Source organism: Leptonychotes weddellii, chromosome 1 (genome assembly GCF_054177405.1).
Source record: "Leptonychotes weddellii isolate Sample4059 chromosome 1, ASM5417740v2, whole genome shotgun sequence".
Taxonomy (NCBI): Eukaryota; Metazoa; Chordata; class Mammalia; order Carnivora; family Phocidae; genus Leptonychotes; species Leptonychotes weddellii.
In genome coordinates, this window is record NC_138369.1 from 96,989,960 (window position 1) to 97,011,280 (window position 21,321).

General features: G+C 38.8%; 1 protein-coding gene across 1 annotated transcript in view; it reads right to left on the reverse strand.

Annotated features, from left to right (window-relative positions):
• Positions 1-17,700, reverse strand: part of VEPH1 (ventricular zone expressed PH domain containing 1) — a 208,579-nt gene extending 190,879 nt beyond the window's left edge. Inside the window, exons 1-2 of the mRNA XM_081828481.1 lie at positions 17,531-17,700; positions 13,186-13,481 (exon numbers count right to left, since the gene is read on the reverse strand). Of these exons, the coding sequence (XP_081684607.1) occupies positions 13,186-13,383 (198 nt within the window). The 5' untranslated portion in view covers positions 13,384-13,481; positions 17,531-17,700. The remainder of the gene's footprint in view (positions 1-13,185; positions 13,482-17,530) is intronic.
• Positions 17,701-21,321: the final 3,621 nt, after the last annotated feature.

Consider the following 21,321-nt stretch of genomic DNA (forward strand, 5'->3'; position numbering starts at 1 on the left):
CCTTTAGGACAAAGGCACTCATTTTCTCAGCTGTCAGTCCAGACCCAAGTCTGCCTCCAGAAACTGTTCTTTGTCAAAGGGAATGGCCCCTCTCAGGGGTTTGTCCCTCCCTTGGAACAGCCATTTTGAAATCTGCTTTCCTGGGAAACCAATTACAACAGAGTTTATATAGATGACTTTGGGAAACATAATAAACCGTGTCTAAACAACAGTTTAACAATAAATAGCAAAGAGATTTCCATTTGGATGAAATAAGCCTCAGTAAAAGTGGAAGGTGCAACTCAGTGAAAAGTACATGACATACGTAAGTGTCTTGGTTCATGAACACCAAGATTCCAGTTTCCTGCTTAAAAGAGAACAGCTTTGATGGAGAATTCTGACAGGAGCACTCTGGAATGAAGCTGGAGTATACAGAGAGATTAGTGTGTCAGCAAAATTGTTTAACAAAAGGCATATATCCTGATTCTAAGATTTCTAACTAGAAGAGTTAAGCAGCTGTCCATAAGGATAAACCAGTGTCACAATTTTAGTGAACATATTAATATATTAGGCGTAGGTGCATCAGTTACGAATTTTGATATTACTGTGAATCTCTTGTAGATAAGAGTTTCCTATGACATGCCACTTTACTAAGAAGAAAAGATTTTTTAACTTGAAAAAAATTATAAATTTAAATTCCTACATATGACATGAAGAAAAGCATTCTCCAAAAAGGAGGTTTCCTCAAAAAAAGGTTGAAAACCCAAAAGGCTGTTAACTGCTTCCTTCAACAAATATTTAAAAAGACAAAAGAAATTTTTTAAAAAATTTAATTATGTAATTGAATAGTCTAAAGCTTTTTGGCATGGGATCAGCTTTGCAATTAGGGTTTTCCTGACTCACATTCCACCCTGCTCTTATGAAATATATATGTGCATACATATGTGTTTATGTTTGAGTTGAACACTGAATCAGTACCTGTGCGTATTAAAATCAGTAACTTCTGAGAACCAGATCTATTTAATATCAAACCCATCAAACTGGGTTTAGAGGTTCATTCTCACAGTAACCTGGTCATTGTTAATTTTTAAGTAACTTACCCTAAAGCGGTAGGGAGGTCAAATTATAAGGGTGGGACAATGAAAAATTGACACATTGTGCTGCTCCAAGTCTAGTTACCAGGATGGGTCACCCCTACCCAGCTACAGACACCACACCTCCACATCAACATCCATAAACCATAAACCAATCAGACTTCTTTATGCTGTAAACAGTCTTCAGGGGATGACCCGCTGGCTAAAGGTTATGTGGAACCTCTGAAATAAAGTATTTAGTGGTGGGAATGGCATAAGAGTAGAAGTTGGAAGAGAAGAAGGAAAACGTCTTGAGGATCATTTCTCCCTCCCTTCCTTGAGAGAGAGCATATCATAGCAGTTGGGAAATCGGAGGGGGAGACGAACCATGAGAGATATGGACTCTGAGAAACAAACTGAGGATCCTAGAGGGGAGGGGGGTGGGGGGATGGGTTCGCCTGGTGATGGGTATTAAAGAGGGCATGTTCTGCATGGAGCACTGGGTGTTATGCACAAACAACGAATCATGGAACACTACATCTAAAACTAATGATGTAATGTATGGTGATTAACATAACAATAAAAATTTTAAAAAAAAACAAACTGAGGGTTCTAGAGGGGAGGGGGGTGGGGGGATGGGCTAGCCTGGTGATGGGTATTAAAGAGGACACGTACTGAATGGAGCACTGGGTGTTATACACAAACAACGAATCATGGAACATGGTAATTAACATAACATAATAAAATTAAATTAAATAAAAGTATAGATTTGAGTCAGACTGCCTGTACTCAAAGTCATATTCTGCTCTTACCAGCTCTGCAATCTTGAGCAATCACTTATCTCTCTGTACCTCAGTTGCCTAATCCTTAAAATCAGGATATTATTAATATCTATCTCTTACTACTATTGTGAGGATTAAATTAGTTAATGTAGGGAAAGGATTTACAACAGTATCCGGCACATAGTAAGTGCAGATAAATGTTATAACATACAGAGAGTTACAAATATTTCCTTATGTGTACAATTTTTTTTATACATTCATTTCACAACCACTTCATAATGTACAGCACAAAAAGGCCACACACTTACTCTCCTCTTACTGTCACATTCTACATGGCATCCATACTAATAATATATTTATATATGTATCATTTTTCCTGCTTTCAAGAGCATGCATGTATACATACCTTACTTATTCTACCTTTCTAAGAATCTCCAAGGTGGAGGCACTAACAACACCAGCAGGACCAATGATCCCAAACCTGATACCATCACTGGGGCTCCCAGCAGAGACAAACATACAACTACTCTGAGGGGTGAACACTCAGGTAAAACCATCCAGTACTCACATGAGTGAAACTCTATTTAAACCAAAATCAAAAATCCAAACTTATAAAACATTGGAACAAAGACAATATGAGCACATGTCAGCATGCACAACTTGGGGCATATTAGACCGTCAAAAACCAGATAATGGAATTACTGACCTCAAATTATGTACTTAGATGTTCAAAATGATTCAATGTATCAAGGAAAATTCTTCTTATAAACAAAAACCAAGTCTCTTTTAAGAGGAACAAAAGGTATCAAAAAGAAACAAATGAAACTTCTAGAAATGAAAAACTCAGTGAATGAATGAAATAGTGGATAAGATCCAGCTGAAAAAAAGACTCAGTGGATTGGAATATAGAGCTGAGGAAATGAAAACATAATGTATCTCATAGAGATGGAAAATACAAGAGGTCAAAAGGCATGGAGGATAAATTCAGAGAAGATGAAGGATGTGAGGGTAGTGGTTTTGTCTGCTTTGTTTATGATTATATTCCCAATGTCTAGAAGATAATACGTACTCAAAAAAATACTTGTGGGATGCATAAATGAGTGAGTAAATAGAATTTCCAGAAGGAAAAATGAGATGGAAAAGAGTATTTGATATAAGATTTTTTTTAAATTTCCAAAAATGACAAAAACATGAACCTCAATCTCACAAAATGCAATGAGGATTGAGTAAGGATATACAAATAAAACCACATCTGGACACATAATAATGAAACCATAGAATACACCAAAGACAGAGAAAATATTAAAGCATAGAAAAAGTAGATTAGGTATAAAGAATGACAAACTGACAGAGGATTTTATAACAGCAATGGTAGGAGTTACTGAGAAATAAAAAGACTATCCAGCTAGAAATCCATGCCCAGGTAATCATCATTCAAAGTTAAGGGCAAACAAGGTTCTTTTCGGAAAAGACAAACATTGAGAGGGTTTATCACTAATAGATCTTCGCTGAAGGGATATTTAATATGTATACTTCAGAAAGTGGAAACTTGGATGCAGAAGAAAAAAGAGAGGAAGACAATGGGGAAAAAGAATAGTGAGGAAAAAATGGGGAAATATTAGGTGCTTGAAACAAACATTGGGTGAATTTTTTTAAACATCAGTAATTTTAAAGAATAGTTTCAAGGGTATTAAGGTGAAATAAAAAGTGCTGCTTAACACTAATATATAAGAGGGGCATGAAAGTATTCCAAGGTCCTGATGGTAATAGGAAAAGAGAGCTATTGAATAACTTTAGACATCATCGTAATCCATCAAATGTAAGATGGTGTCAATTATAAATCTTCCATTATGAAGAAAGAGAGAAGACTGCCAATTAAATTGTGGGTTATATCAGGTCTTAAAGAGAATTCTATGCAAGACATAAATTGATAGTTCTGGCTAGCCTCTTATTTCTTTGAAATTTCTTTCATGTCTTCCAAGAGAATTGCCTGTTTTTCCTGCTTTCAGTTGCATTACTTATTGTGGTATAATAGACAGTATTTTACAAATATCTCAGTAACAAAAAAGTACATCCTTTTTTTAGGTTCCATAAAGCTCCCAGTTATTATTTTGCAAGAAAACGTGGAATTCCTATCATTCCTGCAATGATGAATATTTTGTTCACTAATATAAAATTTATACTCTAGTGCTTCCTTCTATGCCTTCCTGCATACCCAATAAGTGTTTGTTTCAGTACCACATTATAATCTAGAAGCTTTGGAAGCATTTTAAGTGGACATTTAACCCAATGCTTGGAGTAACAATAATGTACCTAATTCAGTTGGAATGTTAATATGAAAAGCTATGGAAAATTTATGCACATGTAGGCAATAGCAACTTTATTATGCTTAATACCTGGCCAACAGGGATTGTAAGATTGTAATCAATTATAAAATATATACTTGTTTCAGAGTTATAAATAGGTGAAAACTATCTTGGAATTGATAATATATGGCAACTATATTTGCTAAAATTTTAAAGGTAACTACTAAAAGAATAGAAATAGAATGTAACTTTCAAACCAACAGAGCCAATAGAGGTAGAAAATGAAAGGGTAAAGTTTCACTCAACTAAAAAAATGCAGAAAAGAAGATAAAGAGAAATTTAGAAAATCAGGAAATGTAAAATGGAGAAATATATCCAAATATATAATTTATCATGATAAATATAAATTGACTAAATTTACCAATAAAAGGCAGATTTTCAATTTGAATTATTTAAAAAATCTACTTATATGGTGTTTACAAATTACATTTAAGTCATAAGGACATGAGGAGGTAAAAAATAAAAGGCTAGAAAAAGAGAAAACAGGCAACTACTCCAAAGAAAATAGGCAAAACTTATCAGAATAAAGTTGCACAGTATGTAATAATAAGAGCAAAAGTTCTCCAAGGAATAAATAACAATCCTAAACGTATTAATACATAATAAACACACACACACACACACACATACACACACACGAGGAATACTACTCAGCCATAAAGAAGAATGAGATCTTGCCATTTGAGACAACATGGATGGACTAAGTGAAATAAACCAGAGAAAGACAAATACCATATGATTTCACTCACATAGAATCTAAAAAACTAAACAAATGAACACAAACAAACAAAAAACACTCTTAAGTATTGAGAACCGGTGGTTGCTAGAGAGGAGCTGGGTGGGAGGATGGGTAAAATAAGGGGATTTAAGAGGTACAAACTTCCAGTTATAAAATAAATGTCACAGAGATGAAAAGTGCAACATAGGGAATGTAGTTACAGTATTGTGATAACCTTGTATGGTGACAAATGGTGACTTCACTTACTGTAGGGAGCACTGAGTAATGTACAAAATTATTGAATCAATATGTTGTGCACTGAACCTAATGTAACATTGTATGTTAATTATACTTCAATTTTTTAAAAAAGCTCCCAAATTTATAAAGCAATCTTGACAAAATTACAAGGAGAAATCAACAAACCCAAAATTATAGTGGGAAATTTTTAAACACCTCTCTTAGCATTTGGTTGTCTAAGCAAACACAAATTTATTGAGAATATAGAGAACATAGACAATACAATCAAAAAGAGGTCTTTCATCAACTTACTTAATACCTTATACTCACTAATTCGAGAATACACATTCCTCTCAGACACAAATAAAACATCTAAAGAGTCAGGATAGTGTGGTGGCTTAGAGGTTTCTGATTCCAAATTCTCTGGGCTTGATTCTTGGCCCAATTATTCACTAGCTATATAATCTTGGACAAGTTAGATTATTAACCTCTCTTTGCTGCAGTTTCCTTACCTATAAAATGGATATAATATTATACACTTATCTCAGAAATGTATTGAAAGGACTGAATATATTACCATGTGATAAGCTCTTAGGAAAAGTCCTAGAACATAGTAAGTGCTACATTATTAGTTACACAGATTGGCCATAAACTGTGCGACAAAGCAATTCTTGAGCGCTCCTAAAAGAGTGGTATCATGCCATTCATGTTGTCCAACGACAATGCAGCTCTATTTTAACTTAACAACAGAAAGATTACAAAAATTCTTCAGGAAATTAAAGCACAAACTTCTAAGTCATTATGAGTCAAAGAGGAAATCACAATCAAAATAAGAATTTAGAATTCATAATGAAAATACTGTATCTCAAAAACTTGTGGGATGATGTTAAGCGCTACTTAACAAGAAATTTAGGGTCTCAAATGCTTATACCAGAAAATAAGAAAGTAAAGCAAACAAACAACAATGACAATAAACAATAAGCTAATCCTATAACTGAGGGGATTAGAAAAAGAATAGAAAACAACCAGAAAAAGATCAAAGAGGAAAACAAGTGAACATTTAAAAAGAAATTAATGAGATAGAATAAAAGACCCTATACAAATGATTAATAAACTAAAAGCTTTTTAAAAAGACAAAGCTCTGAATATATTGATGAAAAAAATCAGTGAAAAAGAGCACTTAAATACAGATACAGCAGAACACACAAAAAAACTTTTTAAAAGTTTTATGCCAATAAATTTGAAAACTGGGATAAAATATACAATTTCCTAGAAAAGATATTTTACCAAAAGTGACTGAAGCAAGCCCCCCCAATTTTCTTCAAAGAAATGAAATCAGTAATTTAAAAATTGACCAGCACCCCCCCCAAAAAAACTGCATGGTGTCAAGAGGGTTTTATAGTTTTCTATGAAATTAAGGAATAGATTGCCACAATCTTATAAAAGTTTTATAGATAACAGAAATGTGGAAATTTTTCCCAGCTCATTTTATGACCAAGTACATATAACTTGATACCAAAGCCAAGGAAATACAGTGGAAGAAAGGACAATTGTAGGCCAATCTCATGGTTCCAAAGCTTCTTTAAAAATATCAAACCAAATCAGGAAATGTACTAAAATTAATGTCAGACTTCACTTTATCCCAGAATGTTATAATGGTTTTATATTTTAAAAATTGATTTTTATAATGCACCACATTAACAAGATTAAAAGGGAAAATAGGATTACTTCAAAAGAGCAGAAAAAGCAGTGAATAAAATTAATCAATTCCTAGAAAAACAGGGATAAAAGGGAACAGAGATTTCTCTGTTTTTCTTACGGTTGTATCCCCAGCATTTGGTACAGTACCTGGCATATAGTAAGTGCCTAGTAAGTATTGCTGAATAAGTGGGGAAAAACAAGACATTAGGATTAATAAGAGAGTTGAGTAAATTTACTGGATATATGATCATGATGCAAGTATCATTTCTGTTTTAATCATCTGAAAAAATAATTGGAAAATAATTTTTTAAAGGATGCATTTATAATCTCAGCAAAAAAAATCTAAAATACTTATATATTTTAAAAAGGACTTAGGTGATATACGCAACTGATGAATTACTGACCACTGCATCTGAAACTAATGATGTACTATATGTTGGCTAATTGAATATAAATAAAATAAAAAAGGGGAGAAGGACTAATAAGACTTTTAAGATCTTTAGGAAAAAAAATCGTAAACTTTATTGAAAGATATTTAAGAAAATCTAAGTAAAGATAAGACAGTAACATAAAGATGTTAATTTTCTTCAAATAAATTCATAGATATAATAAAATTCCTATCAAGATAGTGACAGAATCACTCATCAAAATTGAGAAGCTAATATTTTAAAGAAGTTTGGGGATATTTGTCCTACCAGATATCAGGACTTATTACAGTAAAAGGTATAAGGCAAGCTACATTCGGAATAGGAGACATGCAACATGCATACAGGACAGGGTCTGTACAAGAATATAGAAAACCTCCTTCAGATTAATAAGAAAAGTCTTTTTAAAAACCTCAATGGAAAAATGGAAAGAAAAAAAACTTAAATTGTAAACAGGTACTATAATGAAGAGGAAGCCCAAATGACAAATAGCGAATAAACACGAAAAAATGATCTGTTGCCCTTCCCAATCATGAGGGGAGTGCAAATTTAAAGAACAATTAGATACGGTTCACTTAAATTGACAAAAACTTAAAAAATCTGATAACACCAAGCATTGGTGAAGATGTAAAGCCACTGGGAGCCTCAAGCACAGCTGATGGGAATGTAAGTAGGTACAACTACAGCGGAGAGAAATTTGGTGGCATATCAGAAACTGGAAGTATATAAAACCCCCAAAACGTTGTTTCACTCTTAGTTGTCTTTGCTAGGAATACCAGCACATTTGCCGAAAACACTGATTATAAGAATGTTCACTATAACACTGTTTAAGTAGTAAATGGCCATCAAAAGAATGTTCACTTTAACACTGTTAAGTAGTAAATGGCCATCAAAAGAAGAATGGCTAGCCAAACTGAGGCATAGTCATTGAGTGGAACACTCCATCCCTCAAAAAAGAAATGAATTGGGACTACCTGTACTATCATAAACCTCAGAAACATTATATTGAAACTTATGATACCATTTATATAAAATTTTAAAACATGGACTACAATGCTACAAATAATGTTTGAGCTATGCGTGTGTAGCAAAGAAATAAAACACTCATGGATAAATACCATAGTCAGGATATTGGTTACTTAGGAAAGGGAGGAAATTTGAAGCAGAGAGAAACATCCAGGTGATTTCAATTCTATCTACTTTTTAAAACTGGGCAATTTGTGTATGCTTAACATTTTTTATTGGTTTTTAAAAAACAGTAAAGAGAACTGGAAGGTGGGTGTATGGGTTAGGCAAAGGGAACGTGGTGGGGAAGGAGGAGTGGGAAAAGAGGATGAGTGGATAGGGATGAAGTAGTCTGGGAGGAGAGCCAAGGTAGTAGAAGAAATGGGTAGGAGATGAAAGTAGTCCAGAAAGGACTTGACATGAAAAGACAAAACTTAAAGGCATTGGGGAACTTGGAGAGAATTTTGAGTGAGCAGTCGCATTTTCAAAGCAAAGCATAAGGACAAACTATCTCCCAGCGGTGTTTTGGACTAACTAGTTGAAAAGAGGGCATGGACTGTAGAATGGAATTTAGGAAGGTTCAGTGATTGTGCGAGTGACTTCAGGGAAAGGATTGAAGACTTGCTTGCTAAATGTTCAGATTCTACAAAGACGGGAATGAGAACTAATATATTGGACAGAATCATAATTTTTAAAAGGTATGAATATCCTGGAATGAGGGCCTGAAGACAAGAATATTATTACACTGGTTTAAAATGTGACACAATACACATACAATTTATTTTTCAAGTTCTCTAATTACAAGTCTTGATTCAAACTGAGGGTTCTGGTACACGGCAGGATAAATGTGGCCAATTGTGTGATGTTACTGTCGAAGAGGAATTTTGGAAACAGAGTATCTGACTATTACCAGCAATTGTTCCAAGCAGTTGGTTTCAGCACTTGGCCTTGATAAATTACAATAATGAATTAGGAAGATTCCAGGGGAAAGAAACCAGAATGTTGAGAATGTAGGCAGTACTTGGGAGCTACAATAGGACGTCCTCCAAGAATATGGAAACAAGATTGCCCTTTGAGGATTAAGTGAAAAAAAATCCCCTCGTATGAGTGGGATTAACCAGCTACTGGGCTAACCCAACATGCTGTCTGCACACACATGACTACAGGTGAGTTAAATATAGGGAGATAGGACTGGATGTGATTTTAGTAGAGGAGGAAACCTAATCAATGATAGTATCCATTGTCCAGAGAAAGACTGGGTAAATAGACTTGGTGAGGACCGGATGGAAGCACACAAATTCTGACTGACATGAATTATAATTTTCATTGTAAATCGGGAAACCAGCACTCAGTCTTGCATTTGGATAGCATCACTAGGATAGCATTTGTCACGTACTGACAAAATTGAGCTTCCAGACCCAAGTCTGGAAAAGTGAGGTAGTGTAACTTTTCTCTGCCATAGGCTCCTTCTTTGTCATGGAAAAATGTAGGGACACTAGGACACTAAGGATGTGTAGTTGAGAAGAGAGAAGCTAGAGGCGATCCCTGATACCTATCTTCATATGTTTAAAGTTCTTATAGGAATAGAATTATGCTCTTTTGATTGTTGAGGCAATGAACAGACCAAAGAACAATGTATAGAAAATACAAAGAGTAAGATTTCATCTGGCTGAAAGGAGGAGCACACTAACAATTTAAAATTCTGACAGTGCAGCAATGGTCTCGTCGTAGGTTAGGATTGGTCATAAGCAACAGAAAAAGTTTGGATAACTGTAACAAAGGACTATCTCTTTGGAGCACCATCACCATGACAAATAACCCTCTGCTGACTTTTTTCCAGAACTACCAGGAAAGAAGATCTGATTGGCATAGTCAGGTGCCCCCACTTTTTCCCTCTCTGCTCTCCTGGCAAGGACAAGGTAGAAAACTGACTGAAGGCTCCAACGAGGCTTCATGCAATGGCAAGGAGAAATTTATAAAAGGAAAATTGAGGAGTAGGAAAAAAATATCAGAAACTTACTATGTTCTCATCATTGCAAGAGTAGAAAGAGAGGTCACCTGTTTGTCAGGAATCCTAAAGGAGGGATTTCTGTGCTGGAAAGAAGTTGGAAAAGATGATTTAGAAGATCCCTTCCAGTTCTTTGTTTGTAAAGAGGAATTGAGAAGTAGAATTGATTACTGAGATCCAGGGTCATTAGGAAAGCCCTAATAAGGGAAATATGGGATACAGGTAACAGGGAAGTGAGCCATAGAGTAGACATGGTCGTTCAGTGGACTAATCACTGGCATTGGTCATTTGAATGTCATGGACATTGAAGCTTCATGGAAAGGTTTTGAACAATGGGATACATGCAATAAAATCTTCTTTGGGAAGTTTAATCAGGTAACTGTTAGTACACTGAACTAGAGAACAGTAAGATCAAAGGCAAGAAGATCAAAACTGTTTTGATGGCCTGAGCCAGGGGGATAGCAGCAGGAGGGGAAAAGAAGGAGCCAGTGAAGAGGCATTTCTCAGGCAGTGTCCACAGAACAACAGGGAAAGGAGAGAGTGAGAGAAAAAGGTCAAGAGTAACTCCAGGTTGCAAACCTGGAGATCTAAGAAAGTGATAGTACAGCTGGACGAAAGATGATAACTTCTAATTCAGATAGATTGAGGTTTGAGATCATGGGTATCAACTGGGGGCTTGAGGCTGAGGAGGGATCCAAGGCTGAAAACATAGATCTGGGATTCCCTAGTGTAGAAGTTGCCCTGGAGGAGGTCATATGAATGGATGATTTTCTATAAGAACAGAGTATAATGCCAAAGTACAACTATGTATTTTTAGAAAGGAGTAATCACTAAGAACTAGAATCACTAGAAGCTATTTCAGGAATAATGAAACTTGAACTCGCTTTAAAAGGAATGGAGCGGGAGAAGGAATTCTATATTGAGACATGCTTATAACTAGGATTGAGTAACAAACAGGAAAATGGACTGATCTGCACAATCCCTCTAAAAACGAATTCTTTTTATTCTGCCACCATCTGCTCATGCCCCTGTTACAGGTGGAGAAATAGAAGAAGTGAGAGGTGACTGAAGTTAGCAGGTGAAGACCACAGGAGAACTACTAGCTCTCCAGCCCTGCTGGTCTGGTGGGATGCTGATCGGAGGGCTTAAAAGACAGACGGTGCTCCTGGTGACAAGGGACCTGCCTGCCTTAGTGGTTAAGAGTGGGGATATATAACAGAACTTACCGGTCCTAAAATTCTGAATTTGACATCTGTTAAAATAAGCAATTGATGAAGAAAACTAAAGAAATCACTGACAGTAGTGACCTCTAGTGGATATAGGCTTCAGGGAGCTTATATATATGTATATATATATATATATATTTTTTTTTTTTTCTATTAGATAAGATGAAAATCAATGGCATATTCAGCCAATTCATTTCCACAAGAGTGTGAAGGATGGGGCTGCTGGAAATAGCACACAAATCCTGCCCGGAAAGTGGCAATGTACCAGGAATACTTTGTGTTTTGAGTCAGACTAAGCTGATTAACATTCTGGGGGAAAAAAAAATGTGGACACATAATTGCTGTCAAAGACATTAGCTGCGAAAAGAGTGTTTGGGCAATGACCTCATTGGCCACAGGGGGGGCATGGTGTGTTCATGGCAGCCAATAAGTGAGCAGGCTGACTGTCTTGGGGAGGAAGCTGCGCTGGATGCTGGTATGCCTTCTAAACATCTCTTCATTAAAAGATGGAAGAAAGCTGTGATCTGTGAAATGTGCACACATTTGGTAATTCAGTATTTCATGGCTCAAGTCCCGTCTCTTTCCTGTGCCCGGGGGCGCTGTTTGTGCCAAGTGATAGCAAACGCTATTGAGCTGGGAGGACGCAAGAGATGCCCGGGAGAGTTGGCCTTTGAAATGGAACTAATGTCATGGAGGGTCCAAGCACAATGAAGAAGGGCAAAAGCAAACCACACTGGGCATGCACATCCACCCCCTTTGGGAAGTGCTTTCAGAATATATAATCTTGACATTGAGGAGAAACAAAGGAATGGGAGGGCTGATGGGGATTTTAAATTTGTCTGATCACACTGGGGGCTAATGATGGGTGAGTTGAATTAAATGGGTGGGTATAGAAAAAGGAGTAAAAAGAGAGATTTTTTTTTTTTAAGATTTTATTTATTTATTTATTTGACAGAGAGAGAGAGAGCGAGAGCAGGAACACAAGCAGGGTGGGTGGGAGAGGGAGAAGCAGGCTTCCCGCTGAGCAGGGAGCCCGATATGGGGCTCGATCCCAGGACCCTGGGATCATGACCTGAGCCGAAGGCAGACGCTTAACGACTGAGCCACCCAGGCGCCCCGAGAGATTTTTTTTTAATGGCAATTATATAGAAATACATAGAATCAGTGTTATCAAGCCCTGGGCAACTGTCACTTCTGGCAACAGAGTGATCCTTGTCCTTGTCTCCTATTACCTAATGTCAGGAGGTGTCATCCTGCCTTCTTTCATTATTCACCCTCCTCCACACACCCTGCTTTGTTTACTGATGCTGTTGTATAGCCTGGCCCATCTGCTTTTCCTGGGATTTGCTCCCTCTCCTCTCCGTGTCATTTCAAGGTTAGAAAAACAGCCCTTAGATAAGCCTTTTGTGATAATTCCACTCTGGTCTGAAATTTCCAGAGTTCTGGTCTCCAGGGGTGGGCAGAAGGCAGCCTCCTAAGTCAATGATTGCCCTTGTGTTATTTCTTAGACGCCAAACTAAACCACAGAGCTGGGTTAAAAGGAACCTGTATTAAGTGGTCCTTCCTCTTTCCCCATGCAAAGATCCTTTCCCCCAACATATGTACAGTCATTCGGCTCTGGAATAGGTCATTTCGGGTGTCTAGTTTAAAAACTAGTTTACTCACCGAAGATGAGCTAATTATTTTAATTTGCTCCAAAGCTTCTGTCAGGCTGTCTTCAATCTCGGAGTCATCTAAGGAGAAGAGGTCCCCAGCTCGTGAAAGATCTTTTTGTCCTAAGACCAGTCTGAACAGTTGATGCATGATGAGGAGTTTGATAATCAATGGACTTTCTGCAGGGCCAGGACCATATGTTTCAGTCATCAGAAGTTAGTAAGACAAAAAACATGCGGCAGGAAGTATACTTTGTATTCCTTGAAAGGTCATTTTTCTCCAGAATTTGAGGTCTTCTTTGACTCTCTCTGGAAAAGAAACAAATGATAGGATAAAATTGCTAGTAGAATGGCATGAACTCAGAATATGAACTTGATGCCCAGCAGAGGGGGTGGGGAAAGACTTTGGAAATGTGCATAGAGTAACAGATCCTGACTTGATGACCTTCGAATGAGCTCTTCCCTTGTTTTGTTTTGCTTTTTTCCAAAAGGTCTTGTAAAAAATTATTAGGTTTCTCTAGAATTTACTGTGAACCTTAAAAAGCTGCTTAACCCTCACACTTACTTTTCTCCTTTCTATATCCCTCTCCTCTCCACGCCACAAGGAAACAAGTGGATGAGCAACTGATATGCCCAACACTCACCAGATATCCCCCCAGATTGCCATGGAAACCAAACAGAAAAGGGCAATGAAAGGAAAGAGGGAACACAGAAAACATCTCTTAGAACCACTGCCTGGTTTTCTCTTTTTTCCTGGATAGGGAAACCAGTGCTTGCCTCCTTGGCTGGATTTCTTTCCTATACTGACAACAGAAGCTCTCCCAAACCTACGTCCAATAGGTGATCTGAATACTTGCTTTATTCATATATACTGTCTAAAGAAAGGATTCTGCCTGGGAGTATGAGGCTACATAGATCTCTGCTGAATGTGAGTGTGAATTTGAACTTGAACACTGAACTTGAAAGTGATAGCATTGCGATGCAGGCTAAAGAGGGAAGGCATTGGGATCAGGCAGTCTTCCCTCTATTCCCACAATTGAAATAATAAAGTCCCACTATACTTCTTACTCAATTAACAGTCCACAGAGAGAAGGGCAATGGCACAAATTAAATATCTGATTTTTCTCATCAGCTCCCTTATGGGCCTAATAAAATCACAGACCATTTGCACTGGTAGAGACCTTAGCCATCATTTAGTTAATGACTTCCCAAAGGCTCCATGGTAACTACAGCAGTGCTGTTCTCTTGATTTCAGGCCAGTGGGCTTCCTCCCTGGTTTACAATGAAGTGGAGTCAGCTCATGTAACTTACAAATGCAGACACATGTTCAGAGAGTGAGAGCTGAGGGTGACTTATTTAATATAAGCATCTAAACACTAGGCAATTCTGCCCAGCATTTCACTTGGAATGTGTTCTCCAGGATGAGTGTGAAAGGCAGAGGGGAGTCTGCTGCTCCCTTAGGTGATCTCAGACCTCCCCTCTGAGCTGTCACTGTGCAGGCACCTCTGCGTGCTGAATGAAATGTTAAAGCTTAAAGATACATACTCCCCACGCAATATGGTCTCTAAACACAAGCCAACTGGGCACCTGGATGGCTCAGTCGGTTAAGCGACTGCCTTCAGCTCAGGTCATGATCCTGGAGTCCTGGGATCGAGTCCCGCATCGGACTCCCCGCTCAGCGGGGAGTCTGCTTCTCCCTCTGACCCTCCCCCCTCTCATGCTCTCTCTGTCTCATTCTTTCTCTCTTAAATAAATAAATAAAATCTTAAAAAACAAAACACACACAAGCCAAATCCTTCACCAGGTGCTCAGTTAAATAAGATATATCTGTGCATTTTGTAGCCACTGAAGTTGTGTCAAGGGTAATATTACCTACATGAAACTTTTGTGCTAACGACCAGCTCTAGAAAAATGACAATACTTACATATGCTTGCCTTTGTTCCAGGCTCTGTCCTAGGTGCTTTGCAAACATTAACTCACTTAACCCCCATAATAACTATATGAGGATATTTCATCCCCATTTTACTGGTGAGGAACCAAGGCATTAATAACTTGCCCCAGCCACACAGCTAGCAAACTGGAGAGCTGGGATTTGGACCCAGAGACTCCAGGGTTAGGCTCCAGGTTCATAACCACTATGGTATGTTGATTCCACGTAGGGCTCCGTGTGCAGCTACTGTTAGGAGTAAAAGCCCTCAGAGCATTATTAACATTTGAAGATGAAGATATGGGTAGGGTGATAAAGCATGAAAAGGAATTTCTCTTCCCTCCGACACTGAGGGAAGGAGGGACCCTGCATTCTTGACCATCTATGCCCTGGGATCAAGGCCAACAAGACAGCAGGAAAGTCACAAGGAAGAGAAGCTTAGAGGAAAAGAAAAGCAGGAAATTTGGCTGGGGATGGGGTGGGGGGGTAGTTTTTGGGGTGGAGAGAGAGCAGAGTGAGAGTCCTACAAAGTAGAACGCACCCTTGCAAATGCGGAAGGGTGGAATACAGCATCTACAGGAAAAATTAGGACAGTGTTTTCCTGAATTTTCCCCTGAACACATTTCTCCCCCTAGCCTCAGACATTTGCAGTGACAGGGTCTCAGTAAAATAATATTCAGAAAAATAAGACATTGCATGGACATTGGAAATGATTTCACCTTGACCAGCCAGCTTTTTGGTCAATATTTCATCGTTCCTGAAGCAGAGTCAGCTGCCCCAGACATAGTGCAGCTGGAGCTCCAAGAATGAGCAGAAATACGTGCTGGTGGAGAGGAGCACCCCAGGCTTTCCCTGGGCTCCTTCTTTGCTCTCCACACTTACAGTGACCCCTGGTACGAAGCCCTACACTCATGCTGTTACTCTTGAGTGTCCATCATGTACAAAACAGTATTGTTCAAAACACCGCCATCCATGAGAACTTTCACACCTTGAAGGGTGGGGTAGGGAGAGCTGAAACTTAACACCAAACATCCTACGGTACAAGGATGACCCAGAGAAAATCTCCTCTGTCCTATAAAAGGAAGTCTGGGGAAGTACAAGGGAGAGAAAGATCTCTCCTAGGGGAAGATGCTAAGGAATAGCTTTGTTAAGGAAATGGTGTTCGGGCCAGACACTTTAGGATTTGGTTTCATTTAGTGCACATATTCTGCAGATATACTAAGTCGGCTGCTGGTCTGCAGACTGAGGTTCAAGGCCTAGCCTGGCCACTCAATGGCTGTTGGACCTTTGGTTCATGCTTTTCCCTTCTCTCACCCTCAGTTTCTTTACTTGCAAAATGGGGCTAGCGCATGCCTCATCTACCTCACCAGGTTGTTTTGAAGATCAAAGCTGATAACACACAAAAGAGCCCTTTGTCAAATACTGACACCAAGAGCTAATGTTTAGCAGGTGTTTCCCATGTGGCAGGCACTACTATGAGTGCTTCCTGAGGACTGAGTCACTTAATTCTCACGACAATTCCATGTGATGAGAAACTGATGTTCGGAGAGGAAAGTAACCAGCCCAGGAACACCCAGAGAGTAAGCTGCAGAGTCAGAACTGAAGGCAGTTGGTCTCCCAGAACAAAGCCCTGTCAGTTGCATACATGACCATGTGTGATAATTATTGAGCTGCCTTGCTTCCATCGGTCTTCATGTAAAGAGCACCCCACATGGTACATTATACCTCCCCTTCCTGGGTAAGGATCAGCAAGGCATGTTATTTATTTTTCAGCAGCCCTGGGCAATGTTTTTCTCAGGTGTCTGGCTTCCCAGGCTGATCTCTCTGCAACAGCAGAGAAGGTCAGAGACAGATCAAGTTCAACCTCATCCTCTGCGAAACTCCCTACCCTTACGAATGCCATAGTCCTGTGGCCTATATCCATATATACAGATGCGCCCACCGAATACACACAAGCATACACATGTGCACACAAATGCACATATGTGTGCATCTCAGATGCTTTCTATGCACCAAGCTCTCTGCTAGATACTTTCTTCTCCGTTCTCCCATCAACCTGGCAGGTAGATATTATTACCAAAGAGGAAACAGGACTGGTGAGGCATCTCGTCGAAGGTTACACACAGAGCCAAGATTCACATCCAGATAGGTCAGCCTCAAATCTCATACTTTTGGAATTACAAAAACTGGCTCATAGAATTCCTTCTTACTCCCAGCTTTTGCTCTCCTAATTTCTCTCCCTATTCCTTAAGGGACCCTACTCCGAAGCCCACTTTCTCCTTATTTAATATAAGTATCTATTTTTTAAGCAGGTATTGGTTGACAAGTCAAGTTTCTGCAAGGAGAAGCAGACACCACACACAAAAATGATTATGCGCCACACCTGACACATTTCAGGGAGTCCCAGCTGTCCCCACAAACTGGCTTTACCTGCGTGCTACTCTTCAAAGGCGGGCAGCTTGCTGTTACTCAGCTGTATGTTTTGAGACTGGGCGGGAGATTCAAGCAGCGGACTCCGAGGGCACAGCGAGTGGAATCCACTCAGCTCAGTGAACCTGAAGTTGCTCATTGCTGTGCTGCTGGTGCCGGGTGGAAGAATTCCAGGAATGCAGCCCAACGCCACCGGCAGCTTCAGAGCTGGTCAGGTGACAGGCTGCACCTCACCCAGTGGAAAGTCGCCTCAGAGAAATGCTCTGTTTCCGGGGGTGAAACAGGAAGCCTGCCCCGGTAAAGTAAAGTTGTTTTTAACAGAGAACACAAAACCCCCTGTGTTCGTGAAAATCTATACTTTCCCTGGGAAGAATGGGGTGGAGGGGGGGTAGAAAAAGCCACGCAGGAAACAGTCTCAACAGAAACTCCAGCAGGTGAATGGAATGGCTATTGGGAGCCATTTCACAAAGCCTGGGGAAGAGAGGGCTGCAGCTTCATGAACGCCTCCCTCCCTCTCAAGATTTCACACCCAGAGTTTGAAACACTGAGCGTTTGTCCTGTGAGTCACAGCTCCTAAAGCAGTGATCCTCTTGCTCTGCCTCTAGATTAATATTGTTGTAAATTTAAGGATGCAGGAAGTTGCTACAAAAATGAACAAATCACTAAACCAAAATGCATACCTTCTTTTTTTCCACTCTATTTTCTGGGAGGTTCTTCATAAAAATCCACTTGGATTTGCACTTTAAGTCAGATACGTTAAATATTGCAGTGACACTCAGAGAAAATGTTTGTCTTGCTTCATCTTACTGACATTCTAGAGGAGAAAAAGATCCTGAAACTCTCAACACTTAAAGATGTCAATGCTTAATGGTGCATTAAGAAAACATGTTTATAGAGGCGCCTGGGGGGTGCAGTTGGTTAAGCTTTGGACTCTTGGTTTCATCTCAGGTTGTGATCTCGCTTGTAGGGCTCTGTGCTCAGTGTGGAGTCCGCTTGAGAGTCTCTCTGCCCCTCGCACCTGCACTCTCTTAAATAAATCTTAAAGAAAACATGTTTTTCAATTGTATTACTCTCTACCTCTAATTTGTCCTTATAGAGGGTCTATTGCCCATCAAACCGCCTATCTGCTGGCAAAATGTACAGGAAGCTGAGCTGCAGACAAATTCATCTGTGTGATCACGACGATATGACTCCCAAGAGTGTTACCCTGCAAAGGCATGTGGTCCGAGTGACGACACACCTGCCATTGAACAAGGTCCTATGCTCCAGGGGAATGACCTTTCCAGACATTTGATGATCAATCACATTTTTTATGTCATCCACATATGGAGAATTCCTTTGAAGAGTTTGCTTTATAAAAATGGGGCATCCAGTCAGCCATGAGTAGGTGTAGCCTTTCATTAGTAATTTTCTGGCTTACAGATGGTGATGCAGTTTCCTCTTTTAAAGGAACAGACTCTATTTCTTTAGGCTTCCCTCTTCTTCATTCTCTATTCATTATTAATGGTTCTTATTGCTAGATTTTATCCGATATTCTTACATTTTTAAAGGAGTCTAGGGTCCAGAATTGGACCTTTTCTAGGACCCCAGTAAGAAGAGCAGAGTGGTGAGAGGAGGGAACCCAGACACAACTGGGCTCAGCTATGCCATTACCTGCAGTGTAAATCAGGACCAATTAATTAACCTCTCTGAGCCTCAGGTTCCTTATTTGCACCTGAGGATTGTGATGTGGGCTGTTGGGAGATTTAATGAGATTATATAAAGCATTCAACATAGAACCTAGCATATAGCAATCACACAGGTAACAGCCATCACATCCCTAATGATGTCATTATTCTTGTAGATCATTTCCCTGTTAACATGTCCTTAGGCCATCCCTTTTAAGAGCTAATAAGCCGCTATACTTCTGCCCAACACTGAGTTCACATGTTAAAGATGCATAGGTCTTTTCCATCTGGGTCACATTTATATCCTAGCTGTACTCTCCCCCAAAACTTAAATCTGGGTAGTTTATGCACTATCTTGAAAGTGTCCCTATTGATTTTTTGGCAGACTTGTTCCCTGGAGAGATAGCCTTACCCCCACCCATGGCTAAACAGGAACTGGATTTTTTTTTTAGAGTGGAAATGGTTTGAAATACAATGCATCTCAGACTTTTTGTGGTTGGATAATCCAAATACCTGAGTTTTCTGTGTAAGTGTAGTGCTCACTCCCACATTTATTAGTGAGAACGGAGTCTATAATTCCCTCCAGGGTACCAGAGGGAAAAGTTCTTTATGACTTTTCAAGGTGACCTGCACTCAATGGGCACTAATAAAACATTGCCGGTTTATTCTATGATTCTTCAGTAGATCTATGAAATAAAAATACACATGAACCAGTGGACTTAATTGCCCCACTATTAGGATACCACCTGTGGAAAAAGTTGAAACTCTTTGGGGGGAATTTCAATAAACATAATTAACTCAGAAAGCCAACTTATTCTGAGAAAATTAGCCTCTGGCTTCCAACTTGGGGTTAGGGTATTCTCAGGTTTCTTCACTTTAGAAAATTCCAGAATAGCAACATTTATTTACGTTATATTTTGGACAACACTACTGCACATCAAAATCTTATTTTATTCACCGGTATTATAAATGCCCACTGACTTAGACCCGTTTGGGTTCTAGAAACTTTCTATAAAGTTCTCAGATTTTCCCTCGAAAGAAAGGATTAAAGATTCTTTTCAAGGAGCATCTTTTTCACACAGTGTGAAAGAGCTACAGGCGTTCCCATGGGAATTGGCCGCATACATTTCAGCCCTTCCCACAAGATGTCTATTGTTCCCTGTGCGTCTCTCAGTTTCCTCTGCCATGACATGTTGCTTCATTCACTTCTACTGAAAGCCTCTGAGGCTAGGTTATTCCAAACGATGCAAAAGGACTCAGCCCTTGGTCTTTTTCTAGAACTCATACAATCTAAATTTGTAGCAGGTTAATTATCATAAGCACATACAAAAAATAGGTTTGGTGACCTGTTTAGGCAAGAGCTCAAGAAACATTTAATTTTGAATACATATTGCGATTTATTGAAATACAGACAGGAAATATTTTCTTTCTTTGGGAATGAGGGAAATATCTTCAAGTCTAACAAACTTTCTTAACTGAGAATTTGTGATCTGTAATAATGATTTCATAGTGTATCCATTTTCACAAATTTTGACTTTGCAGGTCATATTTTTCTTAATTGATATAAATCTTGGTATACATTGACTAAATCTTATATCAATATAAATATTAATAATCAACATAAATCTTGCTAAAATTTTTTAATTCAAATTTTGTAGGTTTCTTTTTCCAGAAAACATACCCAAACTCTCAAATTACAAAGAAAATTCAATGTTTAACATGTCTTTATTTACATTTAAATTCCATATATTAAGCACCTGCATTGACCAATTCAAATAATGCCTTAAGTACTTTTTCTGTTCCTTAAGTCGATCGAAAACCTCCACATTTCAATTTACAATGTCATGGAATCCAATAGTTGATTACTATGGCAACTTAAATATGTATTTGAAAGAGCAAAAAAATAGTTTGATTCAATTGCGATTTGTAAGATAAGTAAAATACCAAAAGGAAAAATGAGAGCAACAATAAATGGTAATGGTGCCTGCTCAACCCACTGCCTGGAATGATGCTGTTGCATTTTCTTTGAAAATCATAGGCAAGGCCAGTTTCTTTGCAGGTTGCAAGATATTTCTTGAGGTAAACAAAAGTGTGAAACAGAAATGAGCCCAGACAGTTTTGGAG